General features: G+C 37.9%; 1 protein-coding gene across 2 annotated transcripts in view; it reads right to left on the bottom strand.

Moving 5' to 3' along the window:
- Window positions 1-463: 463 nt before the first annotated feature.
- ME1 (malic enzyme 1) overlaps window positions 464-22,135 on the bottom strand; it is a 201,590-nt gene continuing 179,918 nt past the window's right edge. Inside the window, exons 10-14 of one of the 2 annotated variants that reach the window (XM_036101021.2) lie at window positions 18,468-18,573; window positions 16,933-17,075; window positions 13,380-13,553; window positions 5,716-5,814; window positions 464-2,115 (exon numbers count right to left, since the gene is read on the bottom strand). In XM_036101021.2, the coding sequence (XP_035956914.1) occupies window positions 1,945-2,115; window positions 5,716-5,814; window positions 13,380-13,553; window positions 16,933-17,075; window positions 18,468-18,573 (693 nt within the window). In that variant the 3' untranslated portion in view covers window positions 464-1,944. The remainder of the gene's footprint in view (window positions 2,116-5,715; window positions 5,815-13,379; window positions 13,554-16,932; window positions 17,076-18,467; window positions 18,574-22,135) is intronic. The other variant, XM_036101022.2, reaches the window with a different exon arrangement.

Here is a 22,135-nt window from a genome sequence, read left to right as displayed (position 1 = left end):
TTTATGAGGCCACTAGAAATTACACAAGTGGCTCACTTCCTTTTTCTATTGGACGATGCTATTCTAGACTCCATCTAGTGAAGAGAGAACAGACTATGAAGCAAGATTAAACAGGGAGCTCACCTCCTTCACTGATTAGCTCTGTGGACTTGGTAAGTTCCTTCAAATACCTACTTTGTAAGGAACTTGTAGGGACTACAGTAAATAAGATAATCTATACAGAATACTTGAAACCTAGTAAGTAATCATCCAATGCTTGTTTCATTATTTTTCTCTGAGGATAAGAAAATAGTTCATTTATCATAATATACAGCAAATATGACAACACATGTATTAAACGAAGGTCATGCTGGAATTACCTATTAGAATATTTTTAAAATGTATAACCCGTCACATGACTGCTGAGATGCAGCATTATCATTTTACAATGTAACAATATTTTAAGAGAAACAGACAATCATAATTTTATTCATTCACTTTTTCTATGCTTTAATCAATCCTTTGCATAGGTAAATACATTTAGTTAGAGCTACAAGACAACATGAAACAAGAAATCAGCATTCTGGATCTTTTCAAAGTAACTATATTGAGGAAACTCTTGACTAAATGTTACTTTCTGAAATACCCCCACCCCTTCTATTCACACCTAAAACAATCTGTGTAACCGTCAACCTTCAATAAATCATTTTATAGTATAGTTTATCTTGAACATCTTCTTATACTTTTTAAAAGCTTTACTTCAAAAACAAAATCCTCCAAATAATTCTACAAATAAATAGCAAATGTTACTGCACCTGAGCTTAAGAATTTAAAATTGTTTCCATTCGTTCAGTTATGAACATCTAAAGTAAAACTTGAAATTAATATTAATTTCTGGGCTAGAACTACTGATGGTAATTAGAATATCTCAATACCTGACGTCAAGATGATTTCTGATACTGGGGAACTGGTTACAAAATTTCCTCCAAACCCAGAGGAAAGTGAGTTTGTTGTAACAAGTGAGCTCCTCATTACCTGAGCTAATCAAGGCAACACGAGGGCAGGTCACTCATGTCGGAACCCAGCTTGTCTGGGAACCATGCTCTCGATCCTGACTCTGGAGATCTCTGTCCTAAGAGGTCGGCTCCACAGGCAGCCCTTTCTCAAGGAGATTATCTGCTCCCTCTCTCAGCTCTTCCCATGGCTCGAGCTATACGGAACTGAGGATACCAACCTCAGGACAGGGACCACAGGCTGCAAATGCCTGGCAGCAACAGTGCGAGGAGAGGACATTCACCCAGGGGCCGAAGAAAGGTGCTTTTAGAAGGGATATCTGACTGAGGACCAAGGTGATAAGAAGATGTCACAATGGTGGAAGAATATTAAAATCTAAGGCTGCACAAGGCATTGTAAACAGCAACGATCTTTCTTAGAAATGTTAGAGTTCAGTTGCACTAAAAGAACTAATATAATCTAGGATTGGAATAAAAATACCTGATAAGTTATTTTTCTCTAGGCAACAAAGTAAGCGTCGTTTCTGTTTTTAGCAAAAGTTCACCTATGCCTAAATTCATTTGTCTTTATAAAAAAAGAGTAGATTTTTAACAAAACAGTCAACAAAAGAACTATGGATTTTAATGTTGAGTATATCAATTTATTACTAATTTTGGTCTTTCCATTAGTTCCCTGTATAAAAATGATGTGTTTCTCAGTAGTACGTACAATAGCTTTTAAAGAGAACTTGGGCAAAATAATGAAGAGAGAAACCATAAATAACAAGAAAGTAAATGAAGCAAAATTGTCTAGTGTGATGTTTACCCTAAAGTATATTAATATCCTTCCATGAACTTTTATTGTTAAAGTAAAATTCTTAGTCTAATGAATTATTATAAAAGATTCCAATCTTTAAAAATTATGAAAGACTTTAAGATCTCATTAACAGAATTAGAAATGTCAGTTATTATGCTACTGGTCAAGTTTGGTCTGTATTTTCTGGGCCTCTTTAGGCCAAGAATAACAATCAGGTAGAATCTGGTCATAATTAGTATTATACATCTGAGAGCGGACAAAGGCTTCCTTGTTTGGGGGTTCAGGATAAACTGTGGCTGTCTTTTCTTGGTAAGCATCATTCACAATCTAGGAATAAAAAAGAATATTAATTACTTTAATGAATAGAGTTGATGATGAGTACATGTCAGTTTGTATCTGTTTCAAAAAATTAATTTATGTCTTGTCTAAAAAATTAAGTTAGATTATAATAAAAGCACACATACACAAAGAGGGTATAAAATAAAAATGCAATTTTAAATCATATAGCAGGAGGAGAATATGATCTCAGCAACAGAAAGTGTGCACAAGAGCGATTTATCAAATGTAATCATAACAGGATTTCACAGATAATCCAGTGGTAAAAGTCTTGACATGACCTGAATGATAATTAACTTGAACTAAATACCTTAATATTCCTGCTAAGTTTGAACTCAGTGTGCAGTTTCAACAATCCCTATGCTGACCACAGCCTCCTACAAAATGTCCTTATTATAACCCTGCTCACCTAATCAGCTGGACTCTGCAGTCAGTTTGAACGCTCCTCGCCAGTATCACAGAATCTCGTCTCCCTGTCTTGCTGTCACACTTGCTATTCTGGTCCCCGGTCTGGGGAACCCTCAGTGCTGGCTTTCTTCCTTCATGGTTGCCTCCTGAGATGCCATACTTTTCCTAATCCTACCTGGGTCCACGTGGTCACACATTATGCTTTTATCCTTTTCTTTAAACAAACAAGAACCCTTTCTCTCCTAGTTCCCACAAGGCAATTTCAAACCTTCCTCTGTCAAATCTGCATTTGACTGTCATCACTGGAATGAGAACATTGCAGCTAATCAGAGAAAACAATCTCAATTTCCCCTTCCAACAACTCAAAACTATCTCCTCTGTATCTTTAAACATTCGCTCTTCCTTTACTTTCTTTGAAAAGAATGGATTCTCCCTCTTGTCAAAATTAATCACTCTATGCTCTTTAATTCACTCCAGTTGTAAAAAAGTAGTCACTGGGGGTTATTTATGTAATAGAGTTATTTGGATAAGTCCGATTTTGAAGACTATTGGAATGATTAAGTATCTCTTCTCAATGCAAAATTATGCCTTTATGAAAAATTATGGTTACAAAGACTGTGCCATATTATGGAGAAATGTTTGTGAAAAACATGAAATAGATGTATACGCCATGATTAGGATGATGTTAGCAAAGAAAGCAAGCAAATGAAAAAAGATTGGAGGCAAATACACCAAAACAATAAAACTGCTTATGTTAGAAAAATAGAGTATTGGGTAGTTTCTTCTCTTTTTCCCAAAGTACCTATAAATTACTTTTTAACAGCTTTTTTGAGGTATAATTCAGACTACAAAATCCAAACATTTTAAGTGCACGATTAAATTATTTTTGTAAATTGGCAGAGTCGTGCAACTGTTATCACACCCAGTGATCGAATATCTCCATCACCCCAGAGGCCCCCTGTGCTACGCATTGTTGCGTTCCTGACATAGACTATGTTCATCCCTCTTTCTGCTCCCAGGACACACTGTACCAATGACGTCCTCTCTCAGTGACGTCTTCACTCTCTCCTTGTCAATGCCAGACTCCGCAAGAGCAGCTTGTATTCTCTTGCTTTCTGAATTCTCCCTAACTTCTGTGCTACTGAAATTGCTTTTGTAAAAGGTTCTGATAACTTCGTAGGCACTAAAAAGTTCACCTGTGTTTCTCACAACCACAGCTGTGTCGATCATAACTTCCACGCCCATCCTGACACTGTGCCTTGTCTAATTTCTGACCCGCTGCTCCGTTCTGAGTCTCTTCTTAAAATCCTGACTCTCTTCACTGGCTTCTTGCCTCCGTCTTCTGGACAGTATAACAAACCATGTTCTATCCTTGGTTCTCACCTGTCTATACTTGCTGTCTGGGTAGCCCCAGCCACTCCCGGGCCTTCCCCTGGAACCACACGGAAATCCTGCCCACACCTGGACATCTAGTGTCTCTTTAAGTTTCAGTCATTTCCATAGACTTGCAGGAATTGTGGGAATTGTATACGAACGTGCCCTGAAACCTCAAGCTTGAGGTCCACTTAGACCATCTTCCTCCCTCAACTTGATTCTTTGTCCTGACTTGCTAGTTTCTGTCTCTGCTCTCTGCGTTTTCCCATTATTCTAGGAGTAATATCTGAGTCTGTCTGAACTCCCCTGAGGTTCCTTGCTTTTGTACTTTCTCCTCTAATCGTAAGCTAACACCTTCTCATTTAAATCTTCATATTGAACTTAACATGATAATGTCCTGTTCCGTGCATTAACAATCCAAACTCGTTAAAAACTAGGAGATATAAATAGTAGAAAATAGGATACTCTTTCGGGATAGGTAACTAAGCAGATTATCTAAACTTTTTTGAAGTATTATATGGTTTTTGAAGCATGTGCCCTCAATCAACAAGACAAATAATGGTATGTGAATCCTAAATATGGTATTGCTTTGATAAATTTGCTAATGGTTTTGATTTTCAACCAAAAGTAATTTTGCCCCTGAGGGGACACTTGGCAATGTCTGGAGACATTTTTGGTTGTCACAACTGGGCAGAGGCTACTGGCATCTAGTGGGTAGAGGCCCAGTATGCTAAGCATTCCATAATGCCCAGGATAACCTCCACAACAGAGTTATCCAGCCAATATGTGCATAGTGCTGAGGTTGAGAAACCCTAGTTTAAACATAAAACATATAAACATAACCATTATGGGCTGACTTCTGTCACCCAAAATTCATCTGTACTAACCCCCAGTACCTCAGAGTGTGATTCTCTTTGGAGACAGGGCCTTTAAAGAGGTAATTAAGTTAAACTGAGGCTGTTTGGTGGGCCCTAACCCAAAGTGAGTAGTGTTCTTATAGGAAGGGTAAATTTCTCATACCAAGAGAACCAGGGATGTTTGTACACAAAGAAAAGACCACACGAGGACACAGTGAGCAGTCATCTACAAGCCAAGGAGAGAGCCCTCCAAGAAAATCAAGCCTCCAACTGCCTAATCTTAGATTTTTAGCCCTCAAATTGTTGTTTGAGCCATCGGGTCTGTGGTATCTTATTATGGTAACCCTAATAGGCTAATACATTTATATTGCATAAAAAAAAATCAAATTTCTCACTCATCTTAATTAAAGAAAATTTCTCTGAGTTTTAGGTTCTCCTTGGCTAATTGTTCCAATAGCTCATCTGTCGGCCCAACAGCTTTGAGTTGCTTGCCCTCATTGTTTTGCCCCCTGCCCAGTATTATCAGTTGTGATCTTGAAGATGCCATACATCAAGGCAACATGGATAAGACAGGTGACTCAAGGTCTAAATATTACTCTACCACATCTGCAGTATTTTGGTGACTATCCCAAGTGTGATATGGAAAACAATAAGTAAAAAAAAAAAAAAATGAAGTGGGGGAAACCTAACTGAAATGAAACCCTACTAACTTAGATTATGGAAGAGAAAAAGAATGATAGGAAAATTAATGATTCAGCCCAATTCTTCAATTCCTAGGGATGAAGTGTAGTTCTTAAGTTCTGCTGAGGCACTGTGTCTCATTTCTCTGACTTCTGACAAATAAGTTGATTCAGATATACATTTCAAGGAAGTGAATTTTCAGTACCTAAAAATGCATATTTAGCAATAGAAGGAAGGAAAAATAATGAGACTCAAACAAGAGTGGTTTTACCTTTGCTGCGATTTTCAGAGAAACATCTCTAATGGTGTCCAAAGGAGGATAAAGCCGGCCCTCTTCCAAGTGTTTATCTGATACTTGCTGGGCTATAACCTTTCAAAAAAAGAAAGACAAAAAATGTTTTACTTATATTTAAGAGGATAACTAGGTGAATGGTCACATATGGTGATGTACAGAAGTGGGTCACATTAATGTGATCACCTAATTTCATCTCCCCCTTTGTCAATGGGAAAACTGAGCCCAGAGAGACTTGGGGATTGGTGGGATCACACCATTAGTAAGATGGGAATAGAATCTGCATTGTCTGCTACTCCAGTTCCTTTTCTACTGTGCCATGAAGTGCTGGAACCTTTCCTTCTGATATACTAGAGCAACGGGGCGGGAGAGGAGCAAGGAAGGCAGAGGAGGATGACGGAAGTGAGGGGAAAAGTAATCTGAGAGTATAGGAGGGAAGGGGGCCAAGGCTGATCACGCTGCTTCTCCCGGCTCACATATTCTTTTTTTTTAATTAATTAATCAATTAATTAGTTTTTAAATTCAATTAATGAACATATAATGTATTATTAGTTTCAGAGGTAGAGTTCAGTGATCCATCAGTCTTATATAACACTCAGTGCTCATTACATCACATGCCCTCCTTAATGTCCACTACGCAGTTACCCCATCCTCCCATCTCCCTCCCCTCCAGTACCCCTCAGTTTGTTTCCTACAGTTAAGAGTCTCTTATGGTTTGTCTCCCTCTCCAATGTCATCGTGTTTTATTTTTTCCTCTCTTCCCATATTCTGGCACAAGCGGTAGAGCAGGAGGCTGAGACAGCCATGTTGGAGCCACACTGCAAAGAGGATTTCAATTTACCCAGATTCTGGATTATCTAAATCACCTAACTGGCCGCGGCATTCACTGTCCCCAGACCCTTCCCTATTTCTAAATCAAACGGCATATACTTAAACATCTGCTAAGAGGGTAGATCCTAGGGTAAGTCTTCTTATCTCCCTCTCTCAAGCACTCTCTGTCTGCCTGTCTGTCTCACACACACACACACCACAAAATAATAACAATAAAGAGAAGAGGAAATGGCTTTCGGCAGTGATGGAGGTATTTATGGTGCACGTGTTGGTGATCATTTCACAGGTGTATTCTTATCTCCAAACTCATCTAGTTGGATAACTAAATATGTATAGCTTTTTGTATGCCAATCAGACCTTAATAACATATTTTTTTAATTAGACAGATTGACATTATATGCCTCCTGAGGTAGGATGCAATTATTAGGCTGTTGGTGCTCCTAACAAAACCGCACACCAGGAATTCAATCATGAGGAAACAATCACATCAACCCAAAGTGAGGAACACTGTAAAAAACAACTGGCCTATATTGCTCCCAAATGTCAGCGCCATAAAGAAAAGACTGAAATATTCTTGCAGATTAAAGGATTAGTCTAGAGGCTAGAAAGGTCTTTTCTTATGGATAATTGGCAAAATGTTAATTTGGACTGTACATTAGATAATACTATTATATCAGTGTTAAAGTTCCTGAATTGAAAATGGTAGAGAGACCACGTAAAAAAAAAAAAAAAAAAAGTCCTGAAATATCTAGGGGTAAAGGGACATAATACTGTAAGTTGCTCTCAAATGGTTCAACAATAAAGTTCTATATGCTCAGTTATTTGCGAAACCTTCTGGGGCACAGAGGCGGACTCAGCAACCTTGAAGTTCCCTCCAGCTCTAAGACTTTGATTAGGTATTTCAGCAGGGCAAGTCTAAACCAGTGATAGACCTGAGGATGCAGAGAGGAAGGAGAAAATCTTCCTCGTTTGAAACATTTTGAATAATCAAACACTTATTTTTCAGTATCTCTTAATATCTTTGAGATTTTTTAATCATGAAATTATTTCTGCTATTCCATCAGCAAATATGAAAGACACTAGGCAAGCATAACACCAAGAGAGGTTAAAAAGGCAGTTCCTGCCCTTGAGAGAGTTATAATTTAGTGAGGGAGAAAAAGAAAATGCTGAGAGAGGACAGCCTAGGCTAAAGGTGAAATGTGAGTGTTAACGATATCCAGAGGAACACTGGAGGGAGCTTGAGTACAGGACTGAAGGAGAGCTAGAAGTTATACGAACATGGAAGCGGTGGCCCTCCAGAAAGAAGATTCAGACCAAAGGCAGAGATATATGAGCTGGACTCAGTGAGCTCAAGTGACCTGATCTGTGGGGGGGAATGTATAGAGAATAAGGATTGGAGCATTGTCAATGCCAAATTAAGGAGTTCTGGTTAAATCCTATGGGTAACTGAGGACTTCTGAATAAGGATATTTAGGCCGGTGTGTGGGGTGAAAGAGAGCAAGATGAAGTTACTATTATAACTGTTATTTGATTAATAGAACATCGCATATTATGCAAAATATTATAATGTATAATTATATTCACAAAAGTTGATCATAAAGAATTTTATAATAAAGACACTGTTTAACTCATTTATTTCTTGTCTTTATAACAGGATGTTGAGTAAAACTTCTCCTTTGCCCCAGATTTGGTGATCAGGGCCCCCAACTCTAGCGCAAAGAGAATTAAGTGTTTGACATTATAATGAAGCCACTAAATAAGTGGGGACTGCCATCTTCCTCAGAACCTAAGAAGTGGCAGAATCAGCCCTGCCACCCCCACAAACACAGCCACCCCTTCCCAGAGGCTGAGATGGGGAGAAACAGGGAGAGTCGCTAGAACCATGATTTGGCCGAGTGGATAATGCAGTGGCTTTTCCTCCTCCTTGCTGCATGCTGCCTCCTCTCGAAAGCTTGAGGTGCCTTCAAGAAGGAGAGACTGGCATTCTGTTCTCCACTTAGCCTGAGCAGTTAGAGACCTATGTATATAAGGAGAGGTGAAGAGAATGGGAAGGGGGGGTTGCTGGGGAGCAGCCCATACCCCTAGAAGGCATGCGCTTCAAAGGCTGAGTGACCACTGCAGAGGATGATCCAACAGGCTGGGAAAGCTGAGGAAGGGCAGGGAGGCTGAGCTAGAGCCAAACCACTCATGTCTTGCCCTAGAGGGTCCTTTAAATACTTGTATACATGCCCCATAAGAAAGCCAGATCTTGGCCCCTGCCTCCAATGGTTTCATGGCCTAAAAAAGTGGAGAGTTAATAAAAGCCATGTTTGCCCTTTTCCATCTCCTTCTTTTCTGTATCCAACACATTTGAGGAGATAGGGCTTGATGAGAAGAGGGAGGAGGTTTTTCAGAGCCTGGCCACACTCTTTGCCCCAAGCCCCTCGAGGTGCTGGAAGGCAGGGGGGGAGAGAAGGTGGCTCTCTGCCGGCGGCTGTTGCAGGCCTCTTGTACTGAAAGGAGAGGGCATGCTATCTGAACTGGGTACATATTCTGAACTCGACAGATGTTTAATTATTGTTCACTGAGGTAGCCCCAGCACCCAGAATAATGCCTAGCACATAGTAGGTACTTAATTAACACTCGTTAAAAGAATGAGTGAATTGAAACAGAATTGAATGTTACTGAGATGCCATTAAGAGAAAGAAAAGAGAGACCTGAAGGAGAATTATTCCAAACAGTGATTAGGGCAAAATAAAACCATTTTATGTTGATTCCCCATTGAATATAGGCTGCTTAGAAAATCATGTTACTTCTTGTTTTTCTTTTTTTTTTTTTTAAAGATTTTATTTATTTATTTGACAGAGAGAGAGACAGCGAGAGCAGGAACACAAGCAGGGGGAGTGGGAGAGAGAGAGAAGCAGGCTTCCTGCCGAGCAGAAAGCCCGATGCGGGACTCGATCCCAGGACCCTGGGATCATGACCTGAGCCGAAGGCAGACGCTTAACGACTGAGCCACCCAGGCGCCCCACTTCTTGTTTTTCTGCAAAGGATTTTTAGCAGATTTAAATCAGTTGGCATTTCTTAGATGTTAAAGCAAAAACTTGCATGGGGATCCAGTATTGTTATTTACCCAGATAGAGAAAAAAATGAGTAGCGCAATCTTGAAAGGACAGAATTTCATGGTGGTTGAAAGCTCAGGCTCTGATGGGAGGTAGGTCCATATTCAAATTCTAACTGCAATAATTACTATTTGCTTGAATTCAGGCAAATTAATTAACCTTCCGAAGCATAGTTTTCTCTTCAGTGATATAAGACTAATAACAATTCCTAAATCAGGGGATTAAATGAAATAAACACCAGTAAGGAATTTACCACATTGTCTGGGAAAGTAAGTGTTCAATAAATCTTAGCTATTTCACTTTTAAAAGAACAGTTGGCAGCCAGCATGGTAGAATGGAAGAAGATGGCTGAGTAAAGAAGAATCAGTCTGAGTCTTTGCTCTCCATGGATGCCTGTCATACAGAGAGGGAGCCAAGAAACCATGGAACAGAGTCAAGCAGCAACAGGTGACAACGGGGAGCCTACTGTTAGGAACGAAATCACTAAAACGGAAGGGACTGACCTGGGGAAAAGAGAGAGTATAAAACAGTCTTAGTGTCATTCTCACCTATTAGCTCATTCACTCAAAAATTTTTTGCTGCTCTTGATATGCCATTGGTGTCTCTCTAACTACACTGGGTCCACTTTCAAATGATCTCTCTTCGTTTCTAGATTTTCACTTATCCAGTGACTTAAATGAATCCGTTTCCTCCAGATGCTGTTGTCTATGGTGATCATCTCTAGTGTCCTCTGGACAAACATCAGAAAGGGGTGGGCGAGCCAGGTGAGAGGACACAAAGCAGGTGACTCAGGAGGAATAGTGTAAGGATAGGAGGCCAAGGCTTGCTTCTCAGATGTGGACAGGAGGTGAGGAATCTGTTCCCAGGCTCCTGTACAGACAATGCAGGGCCAGGGGGGCTAACCCAGGGGAGCACTAAGTGTTCTTATCAGAGGTCCAGAAGGCTGCCAGAGTACCAGGAAAGCCAGGAATCTCTTTGTGATATAAAAATGCCCAGAAAATCTTCAGGACTGATGTTGATCCATGAGATTTCCAGTTCCATTAAGAGACCCAACTAGTATTTCAGCAATAATCCTAAATTAACAAATTTTGGGTTGCCAAACAAAAAGATTCACCTAGATCTCCCACATGTAACTTTTGTTAACTACAAAATATAATCTAGACAAGGACTTCCCTCTTTGGGCCCTCTAGCAATGAGCATCTGTGGTATTGTATTTATTCTTCTTGCTAAGATATATGACTAGTTCTATTTAGCTCCATTCAGTATTCACTAAGTTTCTATTATGTGCTTTAGCATTGTACTAGGTGCTAATGGTGTTTTTAAAGAAGTATATGAAAAACTGTCTTTAAAGAAGATAATTTACAATTTAATTGTAAGGCAACACTTAACTGTTTAAAACATAAAGCTATCAAGAGCATAATACAAGTAGAAATTAAACTAAATGTCAAAGTGTTTGATAAAGACAGCCATGGCTAAGGAGAAAGATCAAGATGAGCCACAGTAGTCACAAAAGGATTCAAATGTGAGGTGGGACCTAAGCAGTGTCCAGAGGGATAGGCTTAGATAGGTGGAAAATAGTTCTCAGAGTGTCCAGGCAGGATAATAGAGCAGTTATACAGGCGTATGTATGCACAGTGTGTCTGAAGCTTTGGGATAAGGGAGAAGGAAAGAATGTCAGGCTTCTAAGTTTTAGTGTCTGCTTAAAAAGGGGTGTCACTAATAGCAATGCAAATATTGAGGGTGAGGGAGGGTGAGAAGGTTTTATGCATTTGTGTTTAAGGAAAGAGCAGGGGATTTCTGTGGAAATATCCATCAGGTAACTGGAGACATGGGAAAAGATGAAACCAGAAATACATAGATTTGGCCACTTTTAGAATTAAGATAATGGAAACAAGAATGGATGAGATCCCTAAAAGCATAACAAAAAGGGAAGAAAAAAGGACAAAAAAAAAAAAGAATGCTAGAAAAAAGCTCTCAGTTTAAGGGACAGAAAAGAAGACAAAGAAAACAATGAGGTGGTATGAAAAACAGGAATGTTGTGTTGAAGCCTGAGAGAAAACCAAGGGAAAGGTTAAAAGATTTCACCAGAGAGATCACTATCTATGATAAGAATAAGACTATTGACATTACATTTTTTTTTTCTTCAAAATTTTTTGGTAGTGATTATTACTTTGCCTGGATAGTAAATGGAAGGATTTTTTTCATGAACCTTGTCACTAGATGGTGCTGGAGTTATTTAGGAAAGCAAACATGGACGGCAATGAGTAAAAGATTTTTTTTCCCCTTTGATGTGTCAGTTACATAGAACAACGATTACATTTTCCTTAATGTATAAACAGCTTTGAAAAGCTCTCTGAGTAATTAGACATCTACTTATGTTTAACAAGATTTTTGAGGTAAAGAAACTCTGAGACAATGTGTCAGTTACATAGAACAACGATTACATTTTCCTTAATGTATAAACAGCTTTGAAAAGCTCTCTGAGTAATTAGACATCTACTTATGTTTAACAAGATTTTTGAGGTAAAGAAACTCTGAGACATCAGCTGTCATGCTTTTAGTGCAGTGAAGAAAGAAAGGAGCAGAACATTATAGCCTTCAGACACCTGTTCTCACAGAATGAGGCCAAGTGTTAAGCACTGGGATTATAATCCTTGGATCACATTAATAGCATAAGACTCTTTATCTATATTCTTAGAGTTCCCCTTCAAAACAGAAAGAATAGTATGTTTGCAAGATGAAAATATTTGAATTTTAATCAATTTTTATTTTTATTTAGCTCGGTTTAGTTATAATGTTGTATAGCGGTTTAATTTTAGAGGAAATTCACTCAAATTTCTCAATCATGAATTGCATCCTGTTCAAACATGGTATCAACCAGATGAACGTTCTGATTATCAAAAGCTCATGATTTTACAAATATATGCCCAATCATTGTATCATCCCCCCTGAAGCTTGTGGGGTTAGGGGAAGTGATGGGAACCTGAAGTTTGTGGTACCTCTTATGCCGTAAGTAATAAAGGCATTTGTCTCTGACCTAAGGGTTTTGTGCAGTATCTATGAAACTATGGCAAGCTAACTTGTTAGCTTCCAACTCAGGTAAATTTTAGATCCTTCAGTTCCTAAGAGTAGCTTAAAAGTCCCTCTAGTGGGTCTGCTCTGTGATATTTTGAGAATCTTTCCCGAAGGCCCACACTCAAACCCACATCTGTCCTTTTAATGACTTTATAAACACTAATTCCCTGTTTTAATTTTCTTTCTGCTTAAAATATTAGAGTATTTACTGTTTTCTGCCCTGAACCCTCAATGATAAATAAGACTTTCATCTTCAACCTCCAAAATGCTGTTATTTAGGAAGGTTTGGAGAAATGGAGAAATACTTACCACTTCATTATGATGTGGAAACAGTATTTTTAATTGTGTCACTACTGTCACAGAATTCGATTGGAAGTGTGAAGACAAAAAAGGGTTCCTTGTAAGAGATCAGAACAATTTTTCTACTGGCCGCTGAAGAACAGTCTTCTATTTAGTGACTCAATACGAACCTGCTACCCACCCCTTACTGTCCACTAGGAGAGATTTTCTTCCCCTTTCGACTTTGTACCTTATAGGGAGCGAGATGAGATGCTATATAAATAAATCATTAAACCACCTACACTGAGCTCATTTGGTGTTTTATAGCCTTGGTGAACACAGAGTATTTTACAATACCTCAGCAGTTGTGAGAAAAATCTTATCTGTGATATGTCTCAAGCCACACGCCACGACACCCAGAGCCACTCCGGGAAACACATAGGAATTGTTTCCTTGGCCAGGATATAGGGTCTGTCCATTCGGAAGAGTGACTGGATCAAAAGGACTGCCACTGGCGAAAATTGCACGCCCCTACAACACAGACACACAACCAACTTTAAAAAGAAGGGCGATATTTGAAAACAAATGTATCATAACAGAACTACGCCATAGTTAAAGTACTGAGTGTTTAAGACTAATTTTCATTAACTCTCTAATAAATCCGGGCAAGTTTATATGATGTTGGCAGTAAGTTCTGGAGTGGGTGATTACTACTCTTCTCTGCCTCACTCGCCTCAGAAAAGTGTGCAAAGCACAGGATACCCCAAGACCACCACTCTGTTCTCTGCAGGGGTCCAACCCAAAAGCCTATCAACCATTTCTATAGGGGCTTCAGATTATAGACTTCTGAAGATAAAAAAGTGATATGTTAACATTAGAGCAGTGGAAAGAATGACATTTTAGGTTAGAGTTTAGGGATCTACGCATTTCAATATAATCACTGGGACAAATTTTATGTATTTCTATATTGTAAAGAATTATATAGAAAATCATGTAGGAAACAAACTCATTAGCACAAATGGGATTGGCAAATAAGAGGAAGGTTAAATTATCAATAATTGTCAAAAATTATCATGTTTTCCCTAATCTTCATATTTTGTCACACTGTTTTTGAGAAACCTCATATATTGCATGCTTTAGATGGCAGTGACCTAGGGCCTACCAGGTGCTGCAATTCCATACTGCTAGTCAAAAAGGAAGAGGGGCACCTGGGTGGCTGTCAGTTAAACGTCAGACTCCTGCTTTCAGCTCAGGTCATGATCTCAGGGTTGCAAGCCCCATGCTGGGTATGGAGTCTGCTTGGGATTCTCTCTCTCCCTCTCCTTTGCCCTTCCCCACTGCTCACGTTTTCTCTCTCTCTCTCTCTCTCAAAAAAGAAAAAAAAAAAGGGAGTCTGTTTGATCTGCGAAGATGAGGGTGGAAACATAACTGAGAACAGTCAGGCTTCTAAAATAGGTATAGGAAACCCTTGACAAATAAAGCATCACAATCTAAGAAATCCATTTGAGAGGTCCACAGCACCAAATCCCCAAAGCATCATTTAAATTATCACAGGCCGGGCTGTAACTTTCATCCCTATTTAGAGTCTAAATCCCTTATAATGTTAATAATATTAACTTAATATTCATTTTTAACAAAGACCATAATATACTTTTTGTATATAGGTAAAGTTCAACCTTCATCAGGGTATAAAAAGATGAAGACAGATGAGAAAGAAAATTGAAATTCTCATCTAGATGTCTGTAGGGCACTTCTATTTTATAGAACATTAGGTTTTGTTTTCAGACAAGTCTGATACCTTCAGCTCTGTTTAGCAGATAAAATAATTACAAGCAACTTTCTAATATAACTTAATTATTACTTGATATATATATTATATATCTTTAAAAAACTGTATTTGAGAAAAAGACCTGCAATATTATATATATGTTTATCTCCCTCCCTGCCTTCACTTCCTGCCTACTGTTTTAAAATCATCATTTTAAGGAGGAAGGGCACTCAATAAATGACAGCTATTAGACATTCTCATGGATATGGATTGTTAATATGGAGAAGAAAATCTCTCCATACTATTTTTGGATTATAGTGTTTCATGATTCAATAATCTTTCTTTTTTTTTTAAAGATTTTATTTATTTATTTGAGAGAGAGAGAATGAGAGAGAGAGAGCACATGAGAGGGGGTAGGGTCAGAGGGAGAAGCAGACTCCCTGCTGAGCAGGGAGCCCGATGCGGGACTCGATCCTGGGACTCCAGGATCATGACCTGAGCCGAAGGCAGTCGCTTAACGAACTGAGCCACCCAGGCGCCCTCAATAATCTTTCTGCATTTTGCATTTTTAACCTTTCCTAATGACCTTTCACCTGTGCCTGAGTCTCTACTCGTCTTTGCTTTGCTGTAATCCTTTGGCTGAACCAGTATTTAAATTTTTAGCCTCAAAATGACTTTCAATTTTATTTCAATTCTTTTTTTTTAAGATTTTTTTATTTATTTGACAGAGAGAGACACGGTGAGAGAGGGAACACAAGCAGGGGGAGTGGGAGAGGGAGAAGCAGGCTTCCTGCGGAGCAGGGAGCCTGATGCGGGGCTTGATCCCAGGACCCTGGGATCATGACCTGAGCCGAAGGCAGATGCTTAACGACTGAGCCACCCAGGCGCCCCTATTTCAATTCTTTTTAAACAACACAGAACATTAAGTAAGAGGATAAGAAAGAGTTTAGGCCATTTATATCAGACACATTCAAATTTAAAAATACAACTACATAAATTTGGCTAATTTTGTTTATGTCTATTACTGGTGAGTCTATAAACTCTTCACACCTATTGAAATACGAGACAAAATAATTACATAAACATTTATTATGTGCTTACTATGTGCAATGCACCATGCTAAAATTTTATTGCCCAGAGGAATCTGATTTCCCTTGTAAAGACTTAAGAACTACTGAAGGGATGCCAGGCAAATTCCCCAAATCTTGAGATGGGTTGAAAATTAAAATTAAATTTTAATTAAATTGAAAATTAAAATTAAAATTATTGAGGACACTGATGTCATTCCAAATAGATAAGAGAGTAGCTCCTTGCCAACAATTTCAATAATTCTAGTAATGAGCTTTTGAGGTTATAATATTAAAGAAGCTGAGCCATCAAGTTCTGATTTGTGCAGAGTGACTTAACTTTGTGTCATGTTTACCTTTTCTAATTCATTTTGGATTTATTTCCAAAATAAATGTGCTAGATATATATGACTCAACCTCTATTTTGTTGTAATGACATTTTCAAGTCTTTGAAGGGAAGAAAGCTCTTGTCAACCTATCAGTCAAATATATATTAATACAAACGCAGTATAAAATAAGCCATTTTTTTGGAAACAATAAAGTACTGAAGCTCTGAGGACTCCTATCCCAACCTGGCTGGATGTCAAAAGAGCTGCCCAAATGTACCACCCATGGCATCAAAATCCAAACCCAGGCTTTAGCAAAGCAAAAATAACACTGTGGTTTTATACTGTATGCTTCAATGTTCAGAAATAGCTAGTTAAGAGTTATTTTAATAAGCGTCTAGAATCAAACTTTTTCCTTTTTAGCTTTCATATGTAAATCTTAGATACTTCCAAATCACTTGGGAAAAATTATCAATAAACACAGCAGAGTTTATTTTGTTTTACTGAAGAGGAGGATTTATACAACAACATTCTAGAAAAGGAAATAGCTCTTATCCCTTCTGACTTACTCACTTTTCTTTCAATCTTGGTTGTTTAATTTTTAAAGATTAAGTGGTAAGAACCTTAGATATCCTTGGCTCCCCTATAATGGATAAGAATTAGATTATTAAAATATCAGAGTCTACGCCAGCATTGGTGGAGCTGGGGAATGGGGGGGGGGGTAGAAATCAGTTATACTTTTGCTTTACCTTGGTTAGTTTATAGCACTGCTCTGCAGTACATTCTGCTTTGCTAGTTGGATTACTCAAAGCAAAAATAATAGGCCGTTCATTGAAGGCAGCCATATCTTTGAGAATTTGTTCTGAGAATGCACCACCAATTGCAGCAACTCCTAATGTAAAAATGAGAAACCAGTGAATAGACTATTATTGGTTAATTAATCTAAGAAGTTCATGCCCTCAAAACAATGAGACATGTCAGGTCACTGTCTAATAGACCCTAAACAAACTATAGAATATTTACATTAAAGTGACAAAAACAGATAAGTTTACTAATGCCAATGATCTTGAGGGTTACAAATCTACAAGTATCTATACAAAAAATCACAGATATAACATTTGGCTCATAATACATTGAGTTAGTGACCCATTTACTAGGTATTTTGATTACAAACATTTATATCAGGAAATTAAAATGTGCCTAATATTTATTATTTCTCTATAAACAATTCTATGAGTATATTCCAGTCTCTCAGGCTATAAAGTAATTATGTTTTATAAACCAGCGCTAATACTTAAGACAATCATCCAATTCAATTGTAAAATTGAAGTTATCACTCAATGAAACAAACCTAACAGAAGAATAAAGCAATTAGCATAATGGAAATGGAAAAAAATCATATTCCTAATATAATATATTTTGTTAAAAACAACAATAAAGGCTTACTGCAGTTTTTGTTATAGAGTATTTGCTTTTATTATGATTATCATAATTGTTCTCAATGCTGTCATCTGTTTCACAAGAGCTTCTAGGTATGAAGTATAATACAAAGTAAGGACTAACATCATATACACACAAAAATAAGGCATAAAGTTTTATAACTTCGACTGAGTTTTTTTAACCACATTAAATTTATTGACTATATTAAAGATCATATGTGCACGTGCACTGTGTAAGCTACTGTGTTAAGTGCTATGAGGATTGTAAGTATGGTCCCTGTCTTCAAGGAGGGTCCAGTTAGTTCAGTGTTTCTCAACCTCTGGGATATTAACATTTTGGGTTGGATAATTGTTGTCAGGGGGAGGGCTTTCCTGTGCATTGTAGGATGTTGAGCAGCATTCTTAGTCTCTACCCACTAGATGTTAGTAGCCCTGACCACCCTACCCCCGACCCCTCCAAAGTTGTGACAACCAAAAACATCTACAGACATTGCCAAATGTTTCTTTGGGGGCAAAGTCACTCCCATTTGACAACCACTGTCTATCTGGAGTTATTAAGCCTGGTGAAGAGTTGATTATGCCAAGGATCAAGAGGTTGACCGAGTTAGCAGAGGGGGACCCCCCACTTCAGCTGGCATCAGTAAAACTGAGAAGACAGTAAGTACTAAATTTATAAATCTAGGTGTCCATGGGGTACTGTTGATTCAGTGAACGTGTAATTGTGTTTGTGAATTCCAAAGGTTAAAATTTCAAAAAGTTAAATTATGCCTCAAAAATCAGTATGAAAATGAATCAGGCCAAAATGGGGTTAGGGTAGGGTTTACTGGAAAGAGGGAGAAGTTTACCTATGAGGGCAGTTGGTTTTATTTCTCGAACAATGGCTTCTAGGTTCTTCATTTCTTCATGTTCATGGGCAAATTCCTCCTTCTCTTGTGTTAAGGCAGCTCGTCCCTAAGTAAAGCAAATAAAAAGAAATGTTAAATCTGCCAAACGTATGTGGGCCAAAGAAATTTCAGAATATTACACATATTACTGGTATTTGTGTTCAATATCTTCATGTATCATGTGTTACAGCTGTTCTTAAACTCTCTTCTCCAATTATCGGAGTATTCTTTCATTCAGTCTTTCAACAAATACTGTGTCTCAGACAACGTTCTAGGCAATGGGGATGTAACAGTGAACAAACTAAAGTCTTTCCCTTTCTTAACTATTATTTAATATTAAAAATTTTAATTCTACAGACATTTGTGAGAAACTGGCACTAATAAATAGCAATGCGAAATGTCATTTAAATATCATTTACAAAACATTATTTGTGTTAAATAACACTGTCTTAGAATGCAGAGCTGGCTTTAGCCACAGCACTTCCAAATTATGTATCATTGAGTAAAAACAGAACTTGATGCCATATTTATATCATAGTTTGATTTTCTGAACAAGAACTAGCTTTGTGTATTTTTATCTTAATGTTTTGTTTATGAATGTATCATGTATTATCTAGGAAACATCTAATTATAATTTTCTAGCTGCAAATTTTTAAGATTTTGACTTAAAATAATAAAGCACTGCCTAATGTTATATCATACTTTAGGACTTACAAGTTGTTTTCATATATTTCATATGATCCCCTCAACAATTTTAAGAAGTAGGGCAACTATGGAGTGCCTGGGTGGCTCGGTCAGTTGAGCGTCAGACTCTTGATTTTGGCTCAAGTCATGATCTCAGGGTCGTGAGATGGAGCCCCTTCCAGGCTCTGAGCTCAGTGGGGAGTCTGCTTGAGAGTCTTTCCCTTTGCCACCCCTCCCACCCCAGTCCTGTCCCCGCCCTGCTCGCATGCACTTCTCTCTCTCTCTAAAATAAATAAGTCTTGAAGAAAAAAAAAAAAGAAATAGGGCAACTAATTAGAGTCATTTTACATGAGGAGACAGAGGCTCTGAGATGTTAAGGGACTTGCCCAAGGCAGATGCTGGAACTCAGTCTCTAATAATACAGCACAGTCCTGGAGAAAAAGCTTTACAAATGGTATGTTTGTTTTGGTACATTTGTTTTTAAATGGTATATGTCAGATTGCTTATAAATTGTTACCCCTGAAGATGGTACAATTTTCTTGTTTTGAAAGGTTATTACCATTTTATTTCTGTTTTTAAAGATTTATTTATTTATTTTAGAGCGAGAGAGAGAGAGAGAGAGAGAGGGAGAGAGAGCAGGGGGAGGGGCAGACGGAGAGGGGGAGGGAGAAGCAGACTCCCTGCTGAGTGTGGAGCTCCATAGGGATCCCACAACCCTGAAATCAAAACCTGAGCCAAAATCAAGAGTTGGATGCTTAACTGACTAAGCACCCCTAGGCGCCCCTATTTCTGTTTTTAAAATACACAGTCTGCTTGGGATTTTTTCCCTCTTCTTCTCTCTCCCCCTTTGACCCTCCCCCTGCTCGAGCTCACTCTCCCTCCCTAAAATAAATAAATTTTTAAAATCTTAAAAAAATAAATAAAGTACTTAGGATTATGCCAGGTTTTTCTTTCTTTGTGTGTGTGCCAGTTTTTAACAAGAGCTCAACATTAGTTGTAGTTGTAATTAAAATTATTGTGAAGAAGAAAAAAAGTCATAATTGCAACAGTTATAATTTTGGTACGTTTCTTACAGTTATCATCATTAGTCATTTCTGAGTTCTACGAGGTTATTTATCTTACCTTTTCTTCTGAGACACTGTGAAAAATAATCTTAACACTAACTAGAAAAGATACCTGTATCCCCATGTTCACTGCAGCGTTATTTACAATAGCCAAGACATGGAAGCAACCCAAGTGTCCATCAATAGATGAATGGATGGATAAAAAAATACACACACACATATACACACGCACACAGAGAATACTATTCAGCCATAAAGAGTAATGAAGTCTTGCCATTTGCAACAACATGGATGGACCTTGAGGGCATTATGCTAAATGAGGTAAGTCAGACAGAGAAAGATAAATACCGTATGATTTTATTTATACGTAGAATCTAAAAAAAAAAAGGAAAAAAGAACCAAAAAACCCCAACAACCCTGAATTTATAGATACAGAGAACAGATTTGTGGTTGTCAGAGGTGAGGAGTGGTGGGGGGAGGGAGCAAAACGGGTGAAGGGGAGGTCAAAAGGTACGAACTTCCCGTTACAAAATAAGTCAGTCTTGGGGATATAATGTACGGCTTGGCAACTATAGTTAATACTGTACTGTATATCTGAAAGTTGCTAAGAGAATAGATCTTAAAAGTTCTTATTACAAAAAAAAAAATTTCTAACCATATGTGATGACGGCGTTAACTAGAGTTACTGTGGTGATCATTTTGCAATATACACAAGTACTGAATCACTGTGCTGCATACCCGAAACTGGCACAAAATGATATGTCAATTATATATCAATAAAAAAATCTTACTTCATTCAGAATCAAATTTGAAGCTTACCATTTCACATTCACTTGAGAGAACATTCTAGTTTTCAGTAATATTAAATTGAATATAGTTAGGTCACATTCATCTTATTTATTAAGAAAAAGTCAAAAGTGTCATATAAATTCAGTTTCCAATTTTATCAGGAAGCATCAAATTGTTCAATAAAACCTATCTATCATCATAGGCTTTACAGAATTAGTTATAAGTCTAACAACAAATAGCTTACGCAAACCTAGACTGATTTCATGAGTTAAACACTAAATATTCTCAATTTTTCTTTTGTATTTATGAGACAAGATTTTTTTTTTAAATTGCCTTTTAATAATATAAAGAAATGTATGACAATACTGAAATCTTTACAACTCTCACCAAATTGAGGGGAAGGCCTACCTGGTGCCCCCATCCTCGTCTCTCTTAGCTTCTCAGCCAGAAAATCTATTTCACTTACATATCTCAATTACAGAGATTAATTCAACATTATCCTAGTACATAAACAAAGGCTAGGTTTAATAATTTATTAGTCACAAATGAAAAAACAGAGCCACTTGGAGTACCTCAGAATTCCCTCCAAATATTTTGATAGTTCAGACTTTGACTCAGGCCCCAATTCCTCATCATCCATTTCCTGTGTCAATGTTCTTTGTGCTGTAACCTGACAGTTCCTTCCACAAAAGGCAGTTTATACTTTCCAAGCTCTTGTCTTTGGACTTGTACATGTAATTTCTTTGGTCAATAAAATGTATGCTGAAATGAGAGTGTGCCAGTTCCAAGCTTAGGCCTTAAGAATAACTGGTGTTTCTGCTTATTCTCTTGTGCCTTTGCCATTGTGCTTTAAAAGTGCGTCACCTGGCTAGCCGGCTGGTCCAACGAGGATGAGAACCTTGTGAAAAAGACCTGGACCCAACCTATGACTTAGAGCCACCCAGCCAACATCATCAGAGCTACTCTACCTAGCCCTCAGGGGTGTGAGAAATAAATTATTATTGTTGTATGTCACTGAGATTTTGTGGCTTTTGATAACCCAGCAATAGCTGAGTGATACAGGGGATAATTTTAATTTTGATTATACATCCC

This window comes from Halichoerus grypus, chromosome 9 (assembly GCF_964656455.1).
Source record: "Halichoerus grypus chromosome 9, mHalGry1.hap1.1, whole genome shotgun sequence".
Classification (NCBI taxonomy): domain Eukaryota; kingdom Metazoa; phylum Chordata; class Mammalia; order Carnivora; family Phocidae; genus Halichoerus; species Halichoerus grypus.
The sequence above is the reverse complement of the archived record's forward strand: the minus strand, read 5'-3'. Positions and strand labels throughout refer to the sequence as shown.